Genomic DNA, 20365 nt, shown 5'->3' on the forward strand with positions numbered 1-20365 from the left:
TATGCTAATGTTTTCAGTACAGTCACTGTTCTAAATAACAACAGCTGAGCTCTTATACATACAATACAAAGACCTGGAGAGCGCAGTGTGAGTTTGCAGATTCTGCAGAACTCCTCACTGCAGTATATTGGCTAAACTCTTGGGACCTCCAGATCTAGGGTTGCCAACAGTCCCATATTACAAGGGACGTCCCTTATTTAAATAGAAAATTGCCTGTTCCCTACTAAATCAGTGCAGGATGCCTTTTATCCTGTACCTCAGCATATTAAAATATTATCATTATGCAAAACCGGTTTTATTGTGACCTTACCTTCCAGTGAGATAAAGTTTGTAAAGTTAGACAATGTAGTAATGCAGAATCGGTCCCAGGATCTACTGAACCAATGTATGTATAGTGCAGCGGTTCCCAAACTATGGAGCACGGCCCCCTGGGGGAGCACAATAAAGTTATGGGGGGGCATGAAGACCTGATGGGGCCACGCTGAAAGGGTGGTCAGGAGGGGGCTCTGCGGCAGGGGAAGCAGACAGGGCTCTGTGCAAGTGGTCTTGGCTTCCAGGACCAAGCTCCCTGCCGACCTTGTTCCCCCACTGCTGCAGCTGGAGTAGCTACAACCCAGCAGTTATGCTCGTCTGCTGGGGACATTGGCAGAGACTCTGTGAGCGGGGAACAGAAGGCTACACCCCGGGAGGACTGACCCCCCTGCCAGATAAAGCCCCTTCCTGACCCTGGCCCTTCAGCGCAGCTCCAGGGCACACAGCCCCATCCACTTGCCCTGCCAGATAGAGCCTGTGCAGGGAAAGCACATGGGCCTGCACTCAAGGATTGGAGTCCGCAGAGGGCCAGTAATCACTGGTGCATCTTTCCACTCCCGTCCCAACCCTGGCCCTTCAGTGCTGCCCTGTTCACTTCCAGAACTGGGTCCCAGCCGCCAAGAATGCCTGCCTGCTGCAGGGAGAGGAAGGTTTCCTCAGCTGGTTAGTACGCCTCACCCTTTGTGGTACTGGGCACCCCACCTCAGCCCAATATCACAGGCTATTCCTCCCCCTGAGGGGTGCTAAGAAAACAGTTCTGTATTTTTGAAATACAATGTTGGCAACCCTAGGCAGGAATTGTGAACAAGGCTATAGTTTCAACAGGCTGTCAATTGTACTAAGTCTGGAGTATTTTCTTCTTTCCTGTTAGGTTTTTTGAGTGTGAGCGCCGATGTGATGCTGACCCCTGTTGCACAGGATTTGGGCTTTTAAATGACTCACAGTCAACAGGTAGTCTTTACTGAAACTGGATTTATAGAGTTCATTTTTCAGTCTGTGTCCGTTACATTGAATGTTGCTGTTCTTTCAGCTTGAGATGGCCAGGCTAAAGCCCTTGCCGAGCTTGTCAGCGCCCCTTCGGAACATTTCTGGTGACAAGCTACTCTCTCTCACTCTGAGGCCTGGTGGCTTGGGCAGTAGTCATGCATGTGGGAAACCAGCATGCAGGGCCTGCTGTGCCTGATTCAGAATGCTTGGAGATGGAAAATTCTCCTCTGAATTAGGCACAGCAAGGACTTGACTCTGAGTCTCCCACATCTAGGCTGACCAGATCGCAAGTGTGAAAAATTGGGATGGGGGTGGAGGGGAGTCGGTGCCTATAGAAAACAAAACCCCAAATATCAGGACTCTCCCTATAAAACTGGGTCATCTGGTCACCCTACCCACATCCCAGGCTACTGCTCTAAACATTAGACTTTCAGGCATCTCATACACGCGCACACACTCCTCTTCCAAATTTCAATCAGAAAACAGACATTTCCACACAATTCTGTTTTCACAAAAACATTCATAGGGTCTTCTCCTTCTTCCAGTGCGGAGCAAAAACAAATTTTGAAATGGAAATGTCATTCTCTAGACAGCTCTGCTTCCTATCTATTTACAGCCATCTACCAGAGCAGTAAAGTACTTACCAGCCTTAGCTCCAGTAAGTAACATCTCATGGGAATGGTTTCTTAGCAGGGCTATAGCTCTACCAATATGTCACACAAATGGATAAAATGGTATATCATCCGTATCCCTCTCTTACTAGCCCCACTCTAAAGACTTTGGCTGATGTCAAAGTGCCTCAGGGAGTTAGACACCCACACCCTAATGAAATTCAGTGGGAGTTGGGCATCTGATTTTCTTCTGTGCTTTGAAAAACTTTAACTTTGGCTTCCTGTGTTCTCACAAGCATGATCTTGCACACATTTTCAACTTCTCCACTGATTTTGGTTTTCCTCATTTTTGGGAGTATTTAGCTTGAGACGCCCAAGTCAACATTTTCAGACTTGGGTGCCTAATGGTTCTTAGGGTAAAATTTACAAAAGCCCCCATTTGACTTATAGCTGATTGAAAGTCAAAAGGACGTGGGCTCTTAAGTTACTTAGGTGTTTGTGAAAATTTTACTCCTCAATTCATATTTAGGCGCCTAAGCAAGTGGCCTGATTTTCAAAAGTGTTGACCAGCCCTCAGCTCCTGCTGAGGTCAGTTATAACTGCTAGGTGTACAACACTTCTGAAAATCATGCCAATTTACAATCAGGCCTGGTTTTGAAAATCTTGGGGCTAGGCCCTCCATTTCTCAGAGGTGCTGAAAAGTTATTTGAGAGACATCAATGGGCTTTGGAACTAGCTCTAATTGCCTGATAGTGTCCCCACTAAAATCAAAGACAGTTTCATCATTAACTTCAATGGGAGCAGGATCTGGCCTTAAGTGACCTAATGGGTCTTTTCCTTCTCTGATTTCTGAGCCTAAGGAACTTTCATATAATACTTAGTGGAACCAGAACATATTAATTTTCTTAAAAATCGTATTTAAAACAGTTACCACGGTGGTTTTTGTAACTGGATATTTTCCCGGTAGGTGGTGAGGTGCTCTGCTTGACTCTGAACAGTTTAGGAATCCAGACCTGCACTGAGGAAACGGGAAGCACTTGGCAGATTTCCGATTGCAGCTCTCCAGATGTCAGAATATATCCATTTGGCTGGTATCAGAAGCCTGGTGAGTAATGCAGGTGGTCTGCCATTTAGAGTGTCTTCTGCGTGATGTTATTTATTTGCTTTATAGTAATGCTTAGAGGCCCCAACCAAGACTGGGAACCCATTGTACTAGGAACTGGACAAAGACATAGTAAGAGACAGGCCCTGCCTCTAAGAGGCTACAGCTAGAGGAGGCAGACAAAGGATGTATTTTTATCCCCATTTTGCAGATTGGGAATCTGAGGCACAGAGAGGTTAAATGAGTTTCCTAAGGTCAAACAGAAAGTGTGTGACGGAGCCAGGAACTGAACAAAGATCTCTTATATCCCAATCTAGGCCCTCAGTTTAGTTACAAGACCATACTTCCTTCCCACCGTGCAGATTATACTAAGGTGCAGCAGTCAGAAAACCGTACCAATCTTAGAAGCCATACTGGGATATGTGGAGGCCAATACTCTTATCCAGGTCTTGACTTTTGAACCACTGAAGCCAATGGGAGTTTTGTTCCTATGTTTAGTGAAGGCAGGATTATGTCCAGAGTTTAAATACCAAAAATACCGCGTTTCTAGTGTGCATTGAAATAATTCAGCCATTGATAAAAGCTAGCCTATTTAGGTGAAGGAAGTGTTTCCAGAAGATAAGAACAGCACAAAGAGGGAAGTTGATTAGAACTGGTCAAATATATTTTATTTTCCATAAAAAAATTTCAACAAAACTAACTATTATTTCTGATGAAAATTTTCACTGAATTAGTTTAGGGTCAGGGGTTATTTGTTATTTGTTTTTGTTTTTAAAGAAAACTCACAACCCCATAATTTTCAGTTTTGGAAAACTAAACCCAGGATCATTTAGATTTTTAACAACTGCAAACCAAGCACTTTTGTTTTTTTAACAAAAACATCAAAAATGTAAATGAAAATGGAAATTTTCTTGGGAAAATGTACATTTAATCAACAAGCCATTTTTTGTCCAAAAATAAAAATGCTGGAAACCTTTCAGTCAGCAATAGTAATAATCAGAGTTTCAAGCTACCGAGTAGCTCAAAAATATAATTTATGGTGTTTTTTCTCTACTTACAGAGCAATTCGGTGACAGTCACATTTCTTTTAGATAGAAAGAACAAAACACAAGAAAGAATAAAAGTAACATGGCTGCCAGTCATTTGTGTTTAGATATTGAAGTGCCCTGCACAGAAAATATGGACCTAACATTTCCACGGCTAAATGGTCCACATAATGCAAAATCTTTCTTGGTGACTTTCAGTTACTCTGCTTACAGTAACTATATTGGTGCACTCAACACCAAGTTTGCAAAAAAAAGTAAAAGAATTTGGAACAGCGAAATCCTCTTGTCCATTTATCTGGTGGAAAAATATAGTCATGTGGCTTTTTGACTTATATATTCCAGAGGGTAGGTCCCAGGGAGGTTAATTTCTAATTCGGTTGGGGTGAGTCAATGGCAGGAGAGGGAGGAGTAGAGTAACGGGATGGTGCGTAGGTGCTGGAATTAGGGGTGCTGCTGCACCCCGTGGCTTGAAGTTATTTCCATTATATACATGATTTACCGTTTGGTTCAATGGCTCTCAGCACCCGCTATACAAATTGTTCCAGCACCCTTGGAATGGTGCATTTTGGAGTGAATGTTCTTTTGCTGTTCACTTGTTTTCTAGGAAGTGGACCATCTGACCTGAGCTGCAAAGTTCAGCTCCAGATCTGGATTCAAACTTCCCTGGATTCGGGGAATGTTTATAGTTTCATTCACAGATTCCCAGGCCAGAAGGGACCATTGTGATCATCTAGTCTGACCTCTTGTATAACACAGCCAGAGAGAGGCCATAGAACTTCCCTCAAATAATTCCTAGAGCATATCTTTTAGGAAAACATCTGGGAACTTGGTTTAGGCTCATTTGTGCATACAAATATTGTTTGTTAGTTTGGTTTTTTTGCAGTGGTGGGAAACAGGGAAGGAGAGAGAGTATTGTTTTTAGGAAGCCCTGTTTTACACTAAAAGGCTCAGCCATCCTGAATTCTCTCTGTGTGGCCTAAAAAATATGCGCCACAGATCTTAGAGAACATGGGGGGAGATTTCTGCCTGCTGGAGGGGTCACTGAACTCTGTTAGACTTGCAGTCTCTTTTTTAGCTTTGCCAAGCTAATTAGAATCCTGCCTGCAGGTGGCTGTTCTGCATGTACCACATTGGAGCCTAAATTGTTTATTTTTTCTTCGTCTTCTTGGAAAGTATTAAATTATTTTGAGTAACAAGCTCTGTGCTGTCTGACTAGCTGACCACAGCGTGTGGGTGGGGTTCCACTTTCTCAGGCTTTCCTTTGATGCAGCAGAAACACTAAGAGAAAATGGAGGCATGTCTGAACCCGATCCTGCTATGGTTACTCAAGCAGACTACAGGGGGACTAGTTCTACAGAGTTTAAGACAGAAGGGACCATTCAATTATCTAGTCTGACCACAGCCCATTTAATATCACCCCTGTATTGAGCCCAATAGAGGTATGTGCAAGGATTGCTCATGTGGCAGAGGGGTTACTATATCAGGATCTACTGGATATGCAATCTAATCTGTGTGGGTGGGCCTTTGCTTCTGTGCAGAATCCAACTGAAGACAGGGCTCCACAGGGGCGCAAGGGCCTGCTGCGGTGGATCAAGGCCTGAATTTGTACCAAATGACAGGAGTAAGGACTCAATCGTGCTTCACCTCTGTTGAAGTCAATGGAGATTTTTGCCACTGAATTTAATTGAGAGCAGGATCATACTGCCCGTTGCTTCATTACTGCTATTTTTAAGTCTAGTTCCTTTCTCCTCTGTAATACATAGAAAGCTTTTGCTTCTTGTCTCCTCTTTCCAATGGAGGATGTTGAGCTAATTGTCTGAAACAGCATTTGAAAATCCTTCTCTGGGTGACTATTGGCAGTTTTGGTTATTAGAACTGACATAACTGAACAATGAATTTACATTATGTTCTGCATTTCACTCATCTTGGGCATTGAAATTAGGCTGGTCAGTTATGGTTGATGGTAGATTTTCATTCTTTGGTTCTCATGCATTGGCACAACGTTTAAACTATAAAATGTGCTGGAGAGACCAATTCTGCTCTGGCGGGGAGTTAGTCTAGATGGCCTAATGGGTCCCTTTTATCTATAAATTCTAGAGTTTTGCCATAGCATAAAGTCCAGTGGAGGCTGAAGGCACACCTGCTTCTGTGTTCCAGCTGCACGGAGCAGACGTGGAATGTCCCCCTTCGTCGTTTGCAGCTTGACTGGCAAAAACGCCAAAGGATTTGTCCCCATTTTGTAGGTGCCCTGCTGTCGCTGTAATCATCCCTAATCCGTAATTCAACTGTAGTAAAATGATTCACTCTTCCTAAAGGGTACGTTATTCTAAGAGGGCAGATAATTTAAAACTATTAATCTTAGATACATATGCACCTTTTAATGTATTTATCCTCACAACACCAGTGTGAGGGAAGGAAGTACTATTACCCTCATTTTACAGAGGGGAAATCAATGCACGGAAAGGCTAAGTGACTTGCCCCAGGTCATATAGGAAGTCACTGACTGAACGGGCTTGAACTCACATTTCTCAAGGCCTAGTCTTGTGCCTTAACCACTTGACCATCCTTCTTCTCATTAACAAGCACCCCTGTTAAAGTCCCGAGGATTTTTCATTTCATTCACTCCGGGCTTAGGCATTATATGGCAGTTCCATCAACAGAAGATGTCACTTCTTATTGGACAAAGGCACTGCAGAGAGGAGCCTATGGCTCAGGCCAAATGGGGCGCCGAAGAGAGAATGGAGTTTGCTGCATTTCTTTTTGATGGGGAGGAAGTTTTAATGCGTTCCCACTGTACCATGCATCAAGACAAAAGTCTGCACAGATGTTAATGCAAATCAAGATATTTGCAGACAAAAATTTGTATCACTTGTGCAGGTGTGTTCCGGCTCCGGGGACTAGAAGTGGAACAATTATGATGAAAGTTTTGAGGCTGAAAAAGAAAGTGTAAAGTCAGTGACTGAAATCTGGAGGGCTTTACACATGCCAATGGATGTTCGCTCAAATAAAGTCCTCTGGCTTTAGCCCACTATAAAATATTTTGCTGCGGAAATTTTGCTGAAATCTTTATATATTTCATGGTATGTTAGCATGCAAATAAAAAAGAGCTAAAATAACAGCAAATATGAACAAGCGCTACAGCCTAAAGCCAGTGTTTGGGAAGCAAAGATATTAAAGTCTGTCTGGTTTGCGTTGTGGATGTGCAAATCCCAGAAATGAAGTTGCAGGTTCAGAGATGATATAGTTAGATTAAAAAAACTATCTACCTTGCATTGTTATAACAAACTGTCTTTTTTTTTTTTTTAGCAACCATGACGAATACTATACCCAATGTGTGCCCACCTGTTCTGTTTCCTCGTAGCCCAGAGAACGGTGAGTGTCATAGTGTATTAGGGCAAAGAAAAGAATTGAGGAAATGTGTAACCTCTATTTTTCATGCCCTTCATAACAACCACTTGCATAATGATCCATTTATGTTTCCTTTTTTTACTCTGTACAGATATAGCAGTTATTTTCTTTCTTATGTATCATTTAACCAAAATAGACGAGCTATTGACTGGCATGATTAGCCTGTGGAACTCATTACCACAAAGATGATATTGAGGCCAAGAATTTAGTAGGATTCAAGAAGGAATTAATCATTTATAAGTGGAATGGTAACTGTGATGGGTTGGATCACAGAAAACCCCTTGGGAACTGCCAACTGATGTGCTGAGACTACACCTGAGCCTGTTTTCCCTGGCAGCTTGGGACTTCAGTGCCCTGCCTGGTTTGAGCTAGACACGCTAGCCTGCTACAAACACAGACCCAGGTCTGAACCACGTCTCCTAAAAGCTGCAGGCTTAACTGAAAACAGCTTAAGAAGTTTTCCTGTCTCTAACACTCAGATGCCCAGCTCCCAATGGAGTCCAAACTCCAAATAAATCCGTTTTACCCTGTATAAAGCTTATACAGGGTAAATGCATAAATTGTTCACCCTCTATAACACTGATAGAGAGAGAGATACACAGCTGTTTGCCCCCCTGGGTGTTAATGCATACTCTGGGTTAATTTATAAGAAATAAGTGATTTTATTAAATACGAAGAGTAGGATTTAAGTAGTTCCAAGTAATAACAGACAGAGCAAAGTAAGTTACCAAACAAAATAAAATAAATCACGCAAGTCTAAACCTAATACAGTAACAGTGATTACAGATGAAATCTTACCCTCAGAGATGTTCCAATAAGCTTCTTGCAGACTAGTCTCCTTCTAGTCTGGGTCCAGCAATCACTCACACCCCCGTGGTTACTGTCCTTTGTTCCAGTTTCTTTCAGGTATCCTTTGGGGCTGGAGAGGCTATCTCTTGAGCCAGTTGAAAACAAAATGGAGGGGTCTCCCGGGGTTTAAATAGACTTTCTCTTGTGGGTGGACACCCCTCCCTCCCCCTGTGTAGAATCCCAGCTACAAGATGGAGTTTTGGAGTCACATGGGCAAGTCTCATGTCCATGCATGACTCAGAACTTACAGGGAGCAGCCATGGTTCACATGCTACCTTGAACGTCCTCAAGTAGACTTCTTATGTGGATTGGAGTCTTCTAAGATCCATTGTCTGTTAAGTGTTTCTTGACTGATCACTAAACTTGCACATTCCTTTCTCAAGAAGCTGACCAAATACTTTACTAAGGCTACTTAAAATCAAGCAAGTACACAGCCAATATTCATAACTTCGAGTACAAAAATGATACATGCATACAAATAGGAGGAATATATTCAGTAGATCATAACCTTTGCAGAGATATGTTACATGGCATATGTAGCATAATTATGTCATATTTACTTTCATAAGCATATTTCCATAAAGCCTTATGAGGTGCAACGTCACAGTAACATCCACGGTAATGTTAAAGATGATTATAAAGGGATATATACCTTCATATTTTAGTGCATAAGCCAATCACTAACTGATGAGGTGAAGAAGAAACTTCCCCTCTGGGTAAGTTGTTATTGTTCACTGTGGGGTTTATTGAACCTTCCCCTGAAACATCTGGTGTTGGCCACTGTTAGAGACAGCATACTGGACTAGATAGACCACTGACAATTGCTATATTAGTACATTGTTCAGGGGAGGCTTTACCAAATCAAGGGAATCCAAATGAGTTTTCAGGTGATATACAGGAGCCTGTAATGTACAGTAGCCAATTCCGAAAACACAAAGTTTCAAGTATCTGGGTTCCAGAATCTGGGGAAATGGAGGATGAAATTAGAGCTAGGATACTCAATTGAAGGAACATAAATTCACACTGTGTAGAGTCAAGCACAGGAGTTGATTACACACAGCGCTGGCAGAGTGTCACCTTGTTTATCAGGCTCAGAGACACTGCAGAACAATTAATTGCACTAGATTATATAGGGTTCTCATTGGGCGGAGAGAAGCAACGGGGATGGGTTTTCCCAAGCCCCTGGATAGGTTCTATCAGCAAGACAAGATAAGCACAATAAGCCAATGGTCTCTAAAAGATTACATAATGGCTTCGCCCGTGGCCCAAATTAACATATTGCTGACACACAGGTAATTACCCCCAAACTATGTCTATTAAAGTATATAGGTTAAATCCTAATTTTGCGGTCCAGGGGAATGACGTAGCAGCTCTCGGTTGACCAACAGATATGTTCCTAGAGATTTAAAGCGAAAAAGCAGTAATTAGTACTTAACAATAACAATTGTTTATAAGTTTACCCTTGCATTTCTGTGGGCTAGGAGGGTGTCATACAATTGTGAGGGGAGGGTGTCATAACTCATGTCAATTATATTGGGCTTCTTCCTGAACTCTGTCTGGGATCTGAAGGGTATTGTACCACTATCTCCTCCCTGCATTAGGGAGTAACCATGAGGCCTTTCTCAGCGCTTCATGTGTCTATAACTCGCGATAAGGACGCCCAATTACATTCGGAGTTATGCTGACTCTGCTCACTGACTTGAAACACACAAGGTTATCTGTTTACCCCAGCTTTCTCTTAGCTAGGTATTGTTCTCTGTTAGCCAGCCCCCATGGCCCAGGCCAAGCTGTGGACTCTGGGCCTATGTAAAAAGTTCTTAGCAGAAACTGCAGTTAAAATTTCACATCCACATTAAATGGATTATGGCCCTTCACAATGCCTGACTCAACTGGAGAGAGAAACGTGGTACCAGTAAGATGAAAAGGGAAGTCTATAAACCAGTGGTCTGACCAGCTTTAATGTGTGGTGTTGGGTGTTTGGCAACAAGGAAGAAACGTGAGCAAATGATCTGTTCCACTGAAACGCAAGTGTTGAGATGAATGAGTGGTGTAAGGAAGAAGGACCATGTGAGGCGTATGTATGTTACAGATGTGCTCAGAGTAACACCCCAAAATGAGGGAGCGCAGACACAGGGGGTTTATTCATGTAAAGTACAGTCCTGACAACAATGTGGATAGGAGAGTCTAACAGGTCAATATTGAAGGAGGAAGACAGAGAGACCGACCCAAAAAGAAGTGGCGGGATGTCATAAAGGAAGGCATGTTAGCATCTGATGTGACAGAGGACATGGCACTAGAGGAGAGGGCTCATAGAGCAGAGTCCATTTGATGAGATTAATGGAAGGCAGAGGGATACAGTAGCCTGTAATGACTATACACAATTGCAACTCCAAGTTGAAATCTATTTTATTCCACATAAAGCATTGTCTTTTTTTAAGATTTGCTTTGAATCAGGGAAGAAAGGAGGTGGTGAATCAGGCCCTTCGCCGTTTCTTCTTTTGTTATTTCCTGTGATGGTGGAAATAATGTGACAAATGTTGCCTGATCTGTTGGTTGCATATTAAATTACATTGATCGATTAGAAATCCCAATGAACACCCTGTGGTTTGACACAATCTCTCCTGATGGAGAGATCTCTTTAATGGATGAAACTTAACTGCTGTTTGTTGGGACTGTACAGTTGCTGTTTTCCAGAAATGCACGTAGATTGTCAGCAGGTATGGGGCTTTGCAGAAATGACTTTCCATAAATATATGGCATTTCTGGTCAGTGATGTATATAAATGAAAAGAACCTGATCAACTATACCATAATAAAAACACATCTGGCACCAACTACATTTAAACTTCTCTGCCACTGACTTGCCATGAGGGCTTGGGAAAGTCATTTAAGCTCTTTGCTTCCATTGCTCTATCTGGAAAATGGGGATAATAATACTGACTTAGCGCACAAGAATTAGCTAACGTGTAAAGCACTTTGTAGATATTTAAAGCAGTGTGTAAGGTTAAAGGTTTTTTTTATTATTAACCATATTATTTAAACTTGGTTGTAAGGTCTGTGTAGATGTGGCTGTATAACGGGAGGAAAAACAGGTGTCCAGATGGGCATGTACAGAGATGACTGAAGTGAGTTAACAAGGGTTTCTAATGGATCAGTGTCAAGCTGGAAAATTCCATTCCTTTACAAACTATCTTTTCACCTGGAATTCCAGAAAAGGCAGTTCTATTTTAAGCCCTTTCTTCCTCCCCTTGTTAAAGGTGGTACTAATCTCATCAGCTTCCTTTTTTATTCTCTTGCCTTAGTGCAGGGAGCTGGAGTTCATGACTTCTTGAAATCCCTTCCAGCCCTACATTTCTATGATCCTACAACCCATGATATTTAAAAATTTGCATGACCAAGCTGGGAGGGGTTGCTAACGCTTGGAGGACAACATTAGAATTCAAAACAACCTTGACAAATTGGAGACTTTGGGCAGAAAACATTTCTTCAGCATTTATTTCTCTACTTAGAATAGGACATAATTAGTTAACTACATATTTCAGACACCATGCCATAGTGACCATTAATAGATGTTCATTTTTTAAATGGTGACCTCTACATCTATATACTGTGTCAGTCTTTTTAATACAGAAATATGATATTCATAGCCAAATCAAACAGGACCTACTCAGTCCAAACTCAGGTAAATCTCCTAAGGAACAGTCCTACACTGGCTGGGAGATGGTCTAGATGATTTCTTAGGACTTTTGCGATCATCTCCATCTTCTATGGCTCTATGATAATGGGAGATTTTCCCCAAGGAATAACTGAACAATGACTGTAAGGTTTGGCCCCATGAGAATACATTTATCAGCATGTATTTTCAACGTGTTACGCCTCCCACCTCAGTACAAATGTTTAAAAAATGTGGATGCACCACAGCATCCAACCAGAAGAGGGAGCACTATGTTATGCTGGAGACAACCTGAGTAAGGTCACAGGAGACCAGAAAGCCAACGGGAATGGAGGGACCAATTTCCTTCTTTCTCCCCCTTTCTCTCTCTCTCTCTCTCATTCTCAGCAGGTGCCATTTGCTCTTCTGCAGAGGGCCAGCATGAGCAAGCACCCTTATGTCTTGCTGACGCTCACAGAGATGTAAGTGGTGCATAGGCTTTGTGCTGACCCACTGCTGTGGGATGAATCTTCTACTTTGTGAACTAGCCCGAAATTAAAGGGCCTGATCCTGGGAAACCCTATAGTCCTTATCCTTGTAAGCCACCCCATTGATTTAACTGAGGCTGCACTGCCAAGAAAGGGCTTCTCACTTGACTACCAGGTCCAGAGAAAGGAAAGGGGTTGCTGAGACAGCCTGTCAATATGTGGCATTCTGCCACAAGTCAGAAATAGGCAGTAGTGCAAACCTGGGCACGCTGTACAAAGATCGTTCACCCCCATTATAGCCAAAGGCTGTCTTAGACTTACAGGTGTTAAATTGGGCGACACTGAGCCACTTTGCCATGTGAATCATAGAATATCAGGGTTGGAAGGGACCTCAGGAGGTCATCTAGTCCAACCCCCTGATCAAAGCAGGACCAATCCCCAATTTATATAATATAATATAATATAGGCCCAATCCTTCAATCTTACTCATATGAGTAATCCTTGTTCACATGTGTTATCCCACTGACTAGTTGTGTGATTAAGGATTATTTACACAAGCAACAGTTGCAGGAATGTGCCTGGAAATTATTGAATTGAATTGGTCTGATGTCTTCCTCCATATGCTGTGGGCATATCAGAGGTCTAGATAAGATAAGAACCTTCCTTTTCTCGACATTCTCCTTCAGTGTATTTGGCACTTTCCTTGTCGTAGTTTGAAGAGTTGGAGTTTATCCTTTTTAAGAACTGGATAAACATCTGGTGCACTTATGTTGTCCTACACACCACTTACTATAACTGGCACCACTGAAAGGACACTTGCTTCCATTTCACATCTGCGCAACATCGTTACTGTACTTCTCAATGCCATAAATAACATCTTTGTGTGTAGGTTAAAATGATTATAGTTATTATGTGGTAGGTTTAAGAAAATGGTTCATTCCGATTCATTCATAGCCAAGTAGGTTCGCAAAAATGTGAACAAAACCTATTTTTAAAAGGGAAGTGAATCCATGCCGCGCTGATGTTCTCCAGTGAGCTGGTTTTGGAGAGCAGTAGAATACAGGCATTTGCTGAGAGGCATCACTATTAGGCCTGAAGGCATATACCGTATGCTATCCACCAACTATGTTGAATTATCACCAAGTGTTTCCTACCATTGAGATAGATTCTGGGCACCTTTAAATCTGTATTTTCTAGTCATGAGTAAATTGGTTCTGAGTGGTGGTAGTGGTGAATCAGCCTTAGCCACCTTCTACAGCACAAACAAAACTGACTCTGAAGCTTAAAAAGGTTGGATGACTTTTTTATTATCATGCATCTTTGCTCTTCTTCCTGGTTCTGCCTCTGGGAGCAGAGACCTTGTAATGCTATGGGAAAAGCTGTTCCCATTATCTTCGCAGCCAGAAATCTATCAGGACAATTTTTTTTCAACTCTGTGTTGCAGAGTCAGGAGGAAGATGCTTTGGAAAAGCATTTGAAGTGTTATGGCATCAAACCTCTGAATTTTTTTGAGATTTGTCCATCACTAGTAAAGACAGTTGAAATTTTCATTCATTATAATCATCTTAAAGAACCCTAGCTAATGCTGCTCTGTATCAATAGTGATAATAGCAAATCTTACATTAATTTGTCTAGTCTGAGTAACTCAGATATTGATGGTTGTGTAATTGTTATGTTGGTGCATAAATAGGATGTGACATAATTTGACATCATAGTATTTGAAGCGCAGATATCATAAAATCATGTTGCAGAGAAAATATCCAGTTTGTCTGATCTGGGACTGTGCTTAGAAGGGAGTGACTTGCAGTCATCTTGTGTACCCTAAGTGAGGTTTACATTAAAGTCATTGAACTTTGAAATCTCCCTTCACTACGTTTTAAAATGGACCAGCCAACTTTTAGTAGGAAAGAACAACTATAAGAGACAGGGTCCTGTTGCAAAATTCAGATAGAGATTCAGAACACCCCAAAGTTCAGGGGGTTTTGGGTTTGGGATTTAGGCTTGATCCATTACTGTATAATCATAGAGGTCACTTGCAAAATTCAGTTCTAGATGTGAATTTAAAACACCCCAAAAGTTTGGGATTGCTTGCATCCAGGTGTTCAGTTTGGGCCCATTTAAATATAGGGGCCATTTGTGAAATTCAGAGTCAGGTCAGAGTTTGTCTTTCTAACATAAATTAGGCATGTCAGATCCGGGGATTTGGTTTATGCCCATCTCTAAGCACATCATGCATTTTTCTCTGAATTGGACTCAATTCATTACAGTATGTGTGCCTCTACTTCCAGACATCAAGGGTGCGATTGTCCAAAGCTTTGGCCTATCTCTGCTCCCACTGAAGTCAGTGGAGTCCATCATTGACTTCACTGAGAGCAGAGAGAGACCAATACTGAGTGCTTTTGAAAATCCCCCCCTAAACCTTGCATACCCTAACTATAAAACATCTGGAAGACAGAAGCATTCTGTATGAGACATCTGTAATTTTTCAATAAAAGTTACAGAGCTGGATGGATTCAGACCACTATAATTATCCACTGAAAGCAATTGCTAGAATGTGGTTAGGAAGAGTGGCATCTAGCCTATATATATAAAACAGTAATTTCTCCCATCAGGTGCACTATGTACATTCAACAAATCAGCACTTCTATGGACCTGTGTGCCTTGTAAGATATTGAAAAAGCAATTTCTGCATGAGACAAGCTTAGATCAGACTTGGGAAGGCCTTCCTTTGGGACATATCGGAGAGTGGGTGGGAATGAACCGTGGACACAGGTAGTTACCTACCAGGTGGAGGAAAGAAGGGGACTACTAATCAGACAAGTCTACAGCAATGTGATCAACAGCACAGCAATGAAATGGGTTCGTCCCAGAGTTCACACCATGTTTGTCACCCAAATGGTCATGATTTTGCACGTATCTGTACTTGAATTCAGCGGCAGGGAGACAGTGAGAAGACAAAGCTGAAAGTAATTTTGACAGATATTATTTGAGAAATGGAAAACATTCCCAGAGCAGTAAAATGGAAAGGGTCACATATGAATGATGCAAGGGTCAATTCTTTGAGGATTAAAGCAAAGAACGAGCAAGGATTGTGCCTAGAAAAGGACACTCTTCATACACCATGTGTGCTCCTTGTATTTTTGCATTGTGCTTGTGTGATCTTTGTGCTGTTCCTAATATGGGTTGCAAAGCAGCCGCTGAATTCTCTGTATTTTAAAATGAAATGAAATGTCTGGATCACTCTTTCACACACGATCACGCATGCACATACAGGTGGATAAAATCAATTACCCATTAACTTCTAATCAAGATAAATAAGCCATTTGTATTCCTTGTTTCACTTGGGATATGTCTGCACAGCAACTAGACCCCCACGGCAGGCCAATGCCAGCTGGCTTGGGCTGACAGGGCTCGGGCTGCAGGGCTGTTTCATTGTTGTTTCGATGTCTGGGCTCGAGCTGCAGCCCTGGCTCTAGGACCCTGCGAGGTGAGCAGGTCCCGGAGCTTGGGCTCCAGCTCGAGCCTGGAAGTCTACACAACAATGAAGCCGCCCCAGCCCTGTGAACCTGAGTCAGCTGGCATTGGCCTGCTGCGGGTTTTTTGTTGCTGTGTAGACATACCCTAGGAATAAACCTCGCACCGCTGCTGTGAGATAGCTATACTGGGCAAAATTCGACACTGGTATAAATCCAGAGTAACTCCATTCACTTTAATAGAATTGCTCTGGATTTACTCCTGTAAGAACAGAATTTGGCCTAGTAAGAACTATTATGCATATTTTATAAATGGATAAACTGAGGCACAAAAAGGACATACGATTTGCCTGAGGTCACACAGTGGAAGTTATGGAAATATAATTATCCTGGCGAAAATAGCTTCCAACACACCAGACATGTTGACTTACAATGGAATCCAGACAAAACTCTCTCTTTTTTTTTTTTTTTTTTTTTTTTTTTTTAGAACATAATTAGTAATTTGAAGCTTTGTGTCTGAAGCTAGATAGATCACCAGTTCCATGCTGTCAGAACTGGATTATTGGTACTCTGTGCTCTGCAGAGTTGAAGTGTAATGATTATGTAACAATCTGTAGCTTAAGACACATTGCTAAAAAGCGTCTTTTGTTCAAACAATAATAATACTAATAAAAACAGATTTTTTGAAAAATTATGTACATGGGAATTGGAAAAAAAAGTCACCAAAATTTAACCTAGAAACAAATAAGACATGGATTTCTAACAGTACAGGCAAATAACTATTGGAACAGATTATCAAGGGAAATGGTAAATTCTGCATCACTTGGAGATTTTACATAGACTCAATATTTTTCAAAAAGATATGCTCTAATTCAGCCACAGAGTATTGGCCTAGATGTAGGAACCGCTAGGAGAAATTCTTTGGTCTGCGTCATACAGAGATCAGACTAGATGATCATAATGGTCCCTTCTGGCTTTAAAACAGTGAAGTCTTATGAATCGTAAAAAATAAGATTTGCCTTATGAGTCCTATCATTTGGCCCCTGAGCATTTTGCCTCTTGTTCTGGCCAATACTTGGTGCTTCGAGCAAAGTTGAAAACCAAAGTATAGTGCACCTGGTATGCAATGCAGGGACACGTTCACAGTCCCACTGATTGTATTTCTAGTGATGGCTACACTAATTTGTAACATGAAATAACTCTGTGTTCTTTCTTAAATATCACTACAGTACCAAATTAACTGACTAATTCTTTTTAGTTAATTAGGGACAATCAGCCTCCATCGTCATGGGCACAGGTGCCCTGAAGTGTAAGAGAAGCGGCATGGTTCCAAAGTGTGTGGGAGGAAGATTAGTGGAGGTTGTGTATACGGCGCACAGCTCTTCCTGCACTCCCTGTTCACAGTTGGCGAGGGATGTGCAGCACAGACACAAACGGGCTGTGGGAGGGGTATGGTAGGGTAGGTGGATTCATCACTATATGAATCCACTTGACATTGCTCCCTGGAGCGTGGAAGCAGAGGAGCTGCCGAAGTGTCTGCAGCCTCAAGGCTGAAATGACAGCCACGGCACAGCTTTGCAGCAGCTCTTTAATGTGTGAGGGGCAATTCATTCTGCCTGATCTTCCCATGGAACTCCCATAGGACAGCCTGACCACGTGGGCTTCAAACTTAGCACAGGATTTGTCCTTAATAACAAGGGACTTTTAACAAGGTATATTTTGGTTTCATAATCCAGTTTAATAAATCACATATTATTCTGAATTCACAAACTGCACCTTCCCCTCTTGGTTTACTTACGTAGTTCAAAGGGCAGTGTCAAGGTGAAACTCTGAGCTGCAATATTTCTCCTGTGTTACTCATACCATCTTAGATAAATTCTTCTATTACACTGTGAACAGTGGAACAAGACCAGTCTGTCAGTTTCACTTCCTTTTTCTCATGAACTAGCAAAGTGTTTCACTGCTAGGGTCGAGAATATGTCACAGCCCAGTTTATGTGAACCACCAAAACCTTCAGCTAGAAGGTGCTTTGGATGATGGAGGAACCTGCTGACCAACTTAGAAAAGGCTCTCTTCCAGTGATGGGATTCAGGAGCAGAACGCTGGCCATCTTTACAGACTGGTTGTCTTTAAACAGGCTGAATCCAATCTTTAATAAGCGTACACCGCTATAAAATTGCATCTTGCATGGTAGGTGAACTCTAGGGTGACCAGACAGCAAGTGTGAAAAACTTGGGACAGGGGGTGGGGGGTAATAGGCGCCTATAGAAGACAAAGCCCCAAATATCGGGACTGTCCCTATAAAATAGGGACATCTGGTCACCCTAGTGAACTCAAATAGCAGGCATTGCTGTTCACCAGCAATCGTAACACAGCAGCTGGAATAGCATTCCTCCACCCTACAATGACATGGAGAGGCTAGTCCCAGGCTCTGCTTTATAACCTGCTGAATTGGTGAAAGAAACCAAAGTATTTAAAGGCCCATCCCGGCCCATAATTTTTTTTTCTACTTATGCATGTCAGATTCTAAAAGACCCACATAAGTTATTTTTCTCTGTTTGCATATGAGAAAAAATTCTGAATGTATGAGGTGTTTTCCTTTGAAAACTTCTGTGAAAAACACTAGGGCCAAATTAAAAAAAAACGCAACAGGTGTCTAAAAGTTAGATCCTAAATCCATATTTAGTTGTGGGCTCGATGCAGGAATCCCTGCCTGAAATTCTATGGCTTACGTGACATGGAAGGGCAGGTTAGAGGATCAAAACAGTTCCTCTGACCTTAAAATCTATAAATCCATGAAAAACTCCCATTTACTTCAACGAGAGTTAGAGCCCATGCTATATATAAATAAACTTAAGATAAGACAAGGGGTACAATTTTCAAAAGCACCTAAGTGACTTAAGAATGCAAGTCCCATATTTAGAAGTGACTGAAGCTGTGAAGGTGTTATGAAGGCACAAAGGTGCCTAACGAGGCAGTTAGACACCCAGAGGGGTTTACAAAAGCTCTTAAGTTAGTTGTATGCCTAACTCCCATCACTTTCAATGGCAGTTAGATGTAGGGTGACAGACAGCAAGTGTGAAAAATTGGGATGGGGGTGGGGGGTAATAGGAGCCTGTATAAGACAAACCCCCAAATATTGGGACTGTCCCTATAAAATCGGGACATCTGGTCACCCTAGTTAGATGCCTCTCCTGCTTAGGTGCTTTTGAAAATCCCACTAGGCACTTATCTGTATCTTTAGGTTCCTAACTACCTTTATAAATCTGGGCCTCAGTTATGTTTGAAAATTGAACTTGGTCTCCCCAGTCACTTAAGTTTGCTTTTGAAAAGTTTACCCAAGATCTTCTCAGTCAGCCCAAAGGTAAATCAAGGTCTGCTGATGCACAATACCACTTTTCCTCCTTGAATAGCTATTCCCTCTGAATTTTTTGCTGATCTGCTTATTTTATTTTCCTATGCTTTGTCTCATAGTGCCTTTGGACTCCTGGCTGCTCTTGGGTGCCTCCTCAGTACTTACTGATCCATCCATCTTAAACTTTGACGTTGCACAAGTCAGCAGAGAGATTTCTGATGACTTCTCCACTGCTAGAGATTTTTGTCTGTCAGGTGAGGAACTGATTTTCTTATATTGAAGATGGCTGTTTTCTTTGGCTTTATAGAACATGATGTACTGACTTATGACAATGAAGCAAGTTGTTGAGAACAACCGATTTTTAAAATAGCTCTACCCTAGCATTTCTTGAATTGGGAAGAGGGACTTGAAATAATTTACCCAATGAAAGACTTAACAGAAAGTCATTTGGTGAAGTGGCATACTTTTCAGCTGCTTTTGGATAACTTTGACACCTCATATGCATCTACTAGCCGCCACGCAATTTGACGAACAGCAACAAAAATGTTTGAGGAGCTGAGGGGATTAATTTATCAGTAACAATTAAAAGATAACTGTGTGTAGCTAGGCTAAAAACTGACTTAAGAAACAGATGTGACAACCACTTACAACTATTTGAAGGCTCCAGGAACTGTTTAGGATGGCACAAGGGCGGTGGGAGGTATAGTTAGGAGTATTGGGTTGAAATTTAGCAAAGGTATGTTTAAGCTGAGCCTGAATATCAGAGACAAATCTCCCCAATGGGAAGGCCTACTAAACAGTATATTAAAGTCTTCTCTCTCTAACTTCCTATGCTCAATAAACCTTTAGTCCCAACAAGTCCTGGGAGAGGGGCTAATATGAGAACAGGAAGCTCTGAGCTTGAGTAAAAGCTTCCATTTGCTGCAGAAGGCTCTTTCTCTGCAATAAGAACAGGAGTACTTGTGGCACCTTAGAGACTAACAAATTTATTAGAGCATAAGCTTTCGTGGACTACAGCCCACTTCTTTGGATGCATACAGAGTGGAATAAATATTGAGGAGATATATATACACACATACAGAG

The 20365-nt window shown here is 41.9% G+C and overlaps 1 protein-coding gene across 1 annotated transcript in view; it reads left to right on the top strand.

The window, feature by feature from the left end:
- The window catches only part of TG (thyroglobulin), a 202401-nt gene that overhangs the window by 84885 nt on the left and 97151 nt on the right, over nt 1–20365 (top strand). Inside the window, exons 33-36 of the mRNA XM_042860977.2 lie at nt 1184–1263; nt 2878–3015; nt 7365–7430; nt 19402–19536. Of these exons, the coding sequence (XP_042716911.2) occupies nt 1184–1263; nt 2878–3015; nt 7365–7430; nt 19402–19536 (419 nt within the window). The remainder of the gene's footprint in view (nt 1–1183; nt 1264–2877; nt 3016–7364; nt 7431–19401; nt 19537–20365) is intronic.

This window comes from Chrysemys picta, chromosome 2, assembly GCF_011386835.1.
Source record: "Chrysemys picta bellii isolate R12L10 chromosome 2, ASM1138683v2, whole genome shotgun sequence".
Classification (NCBI taxonomy): domain Eukaryota; kingdom Metazoa; phylum Chordata; order Testudines; family Emydidae; genus Chrysemys; species Chrysemys picta.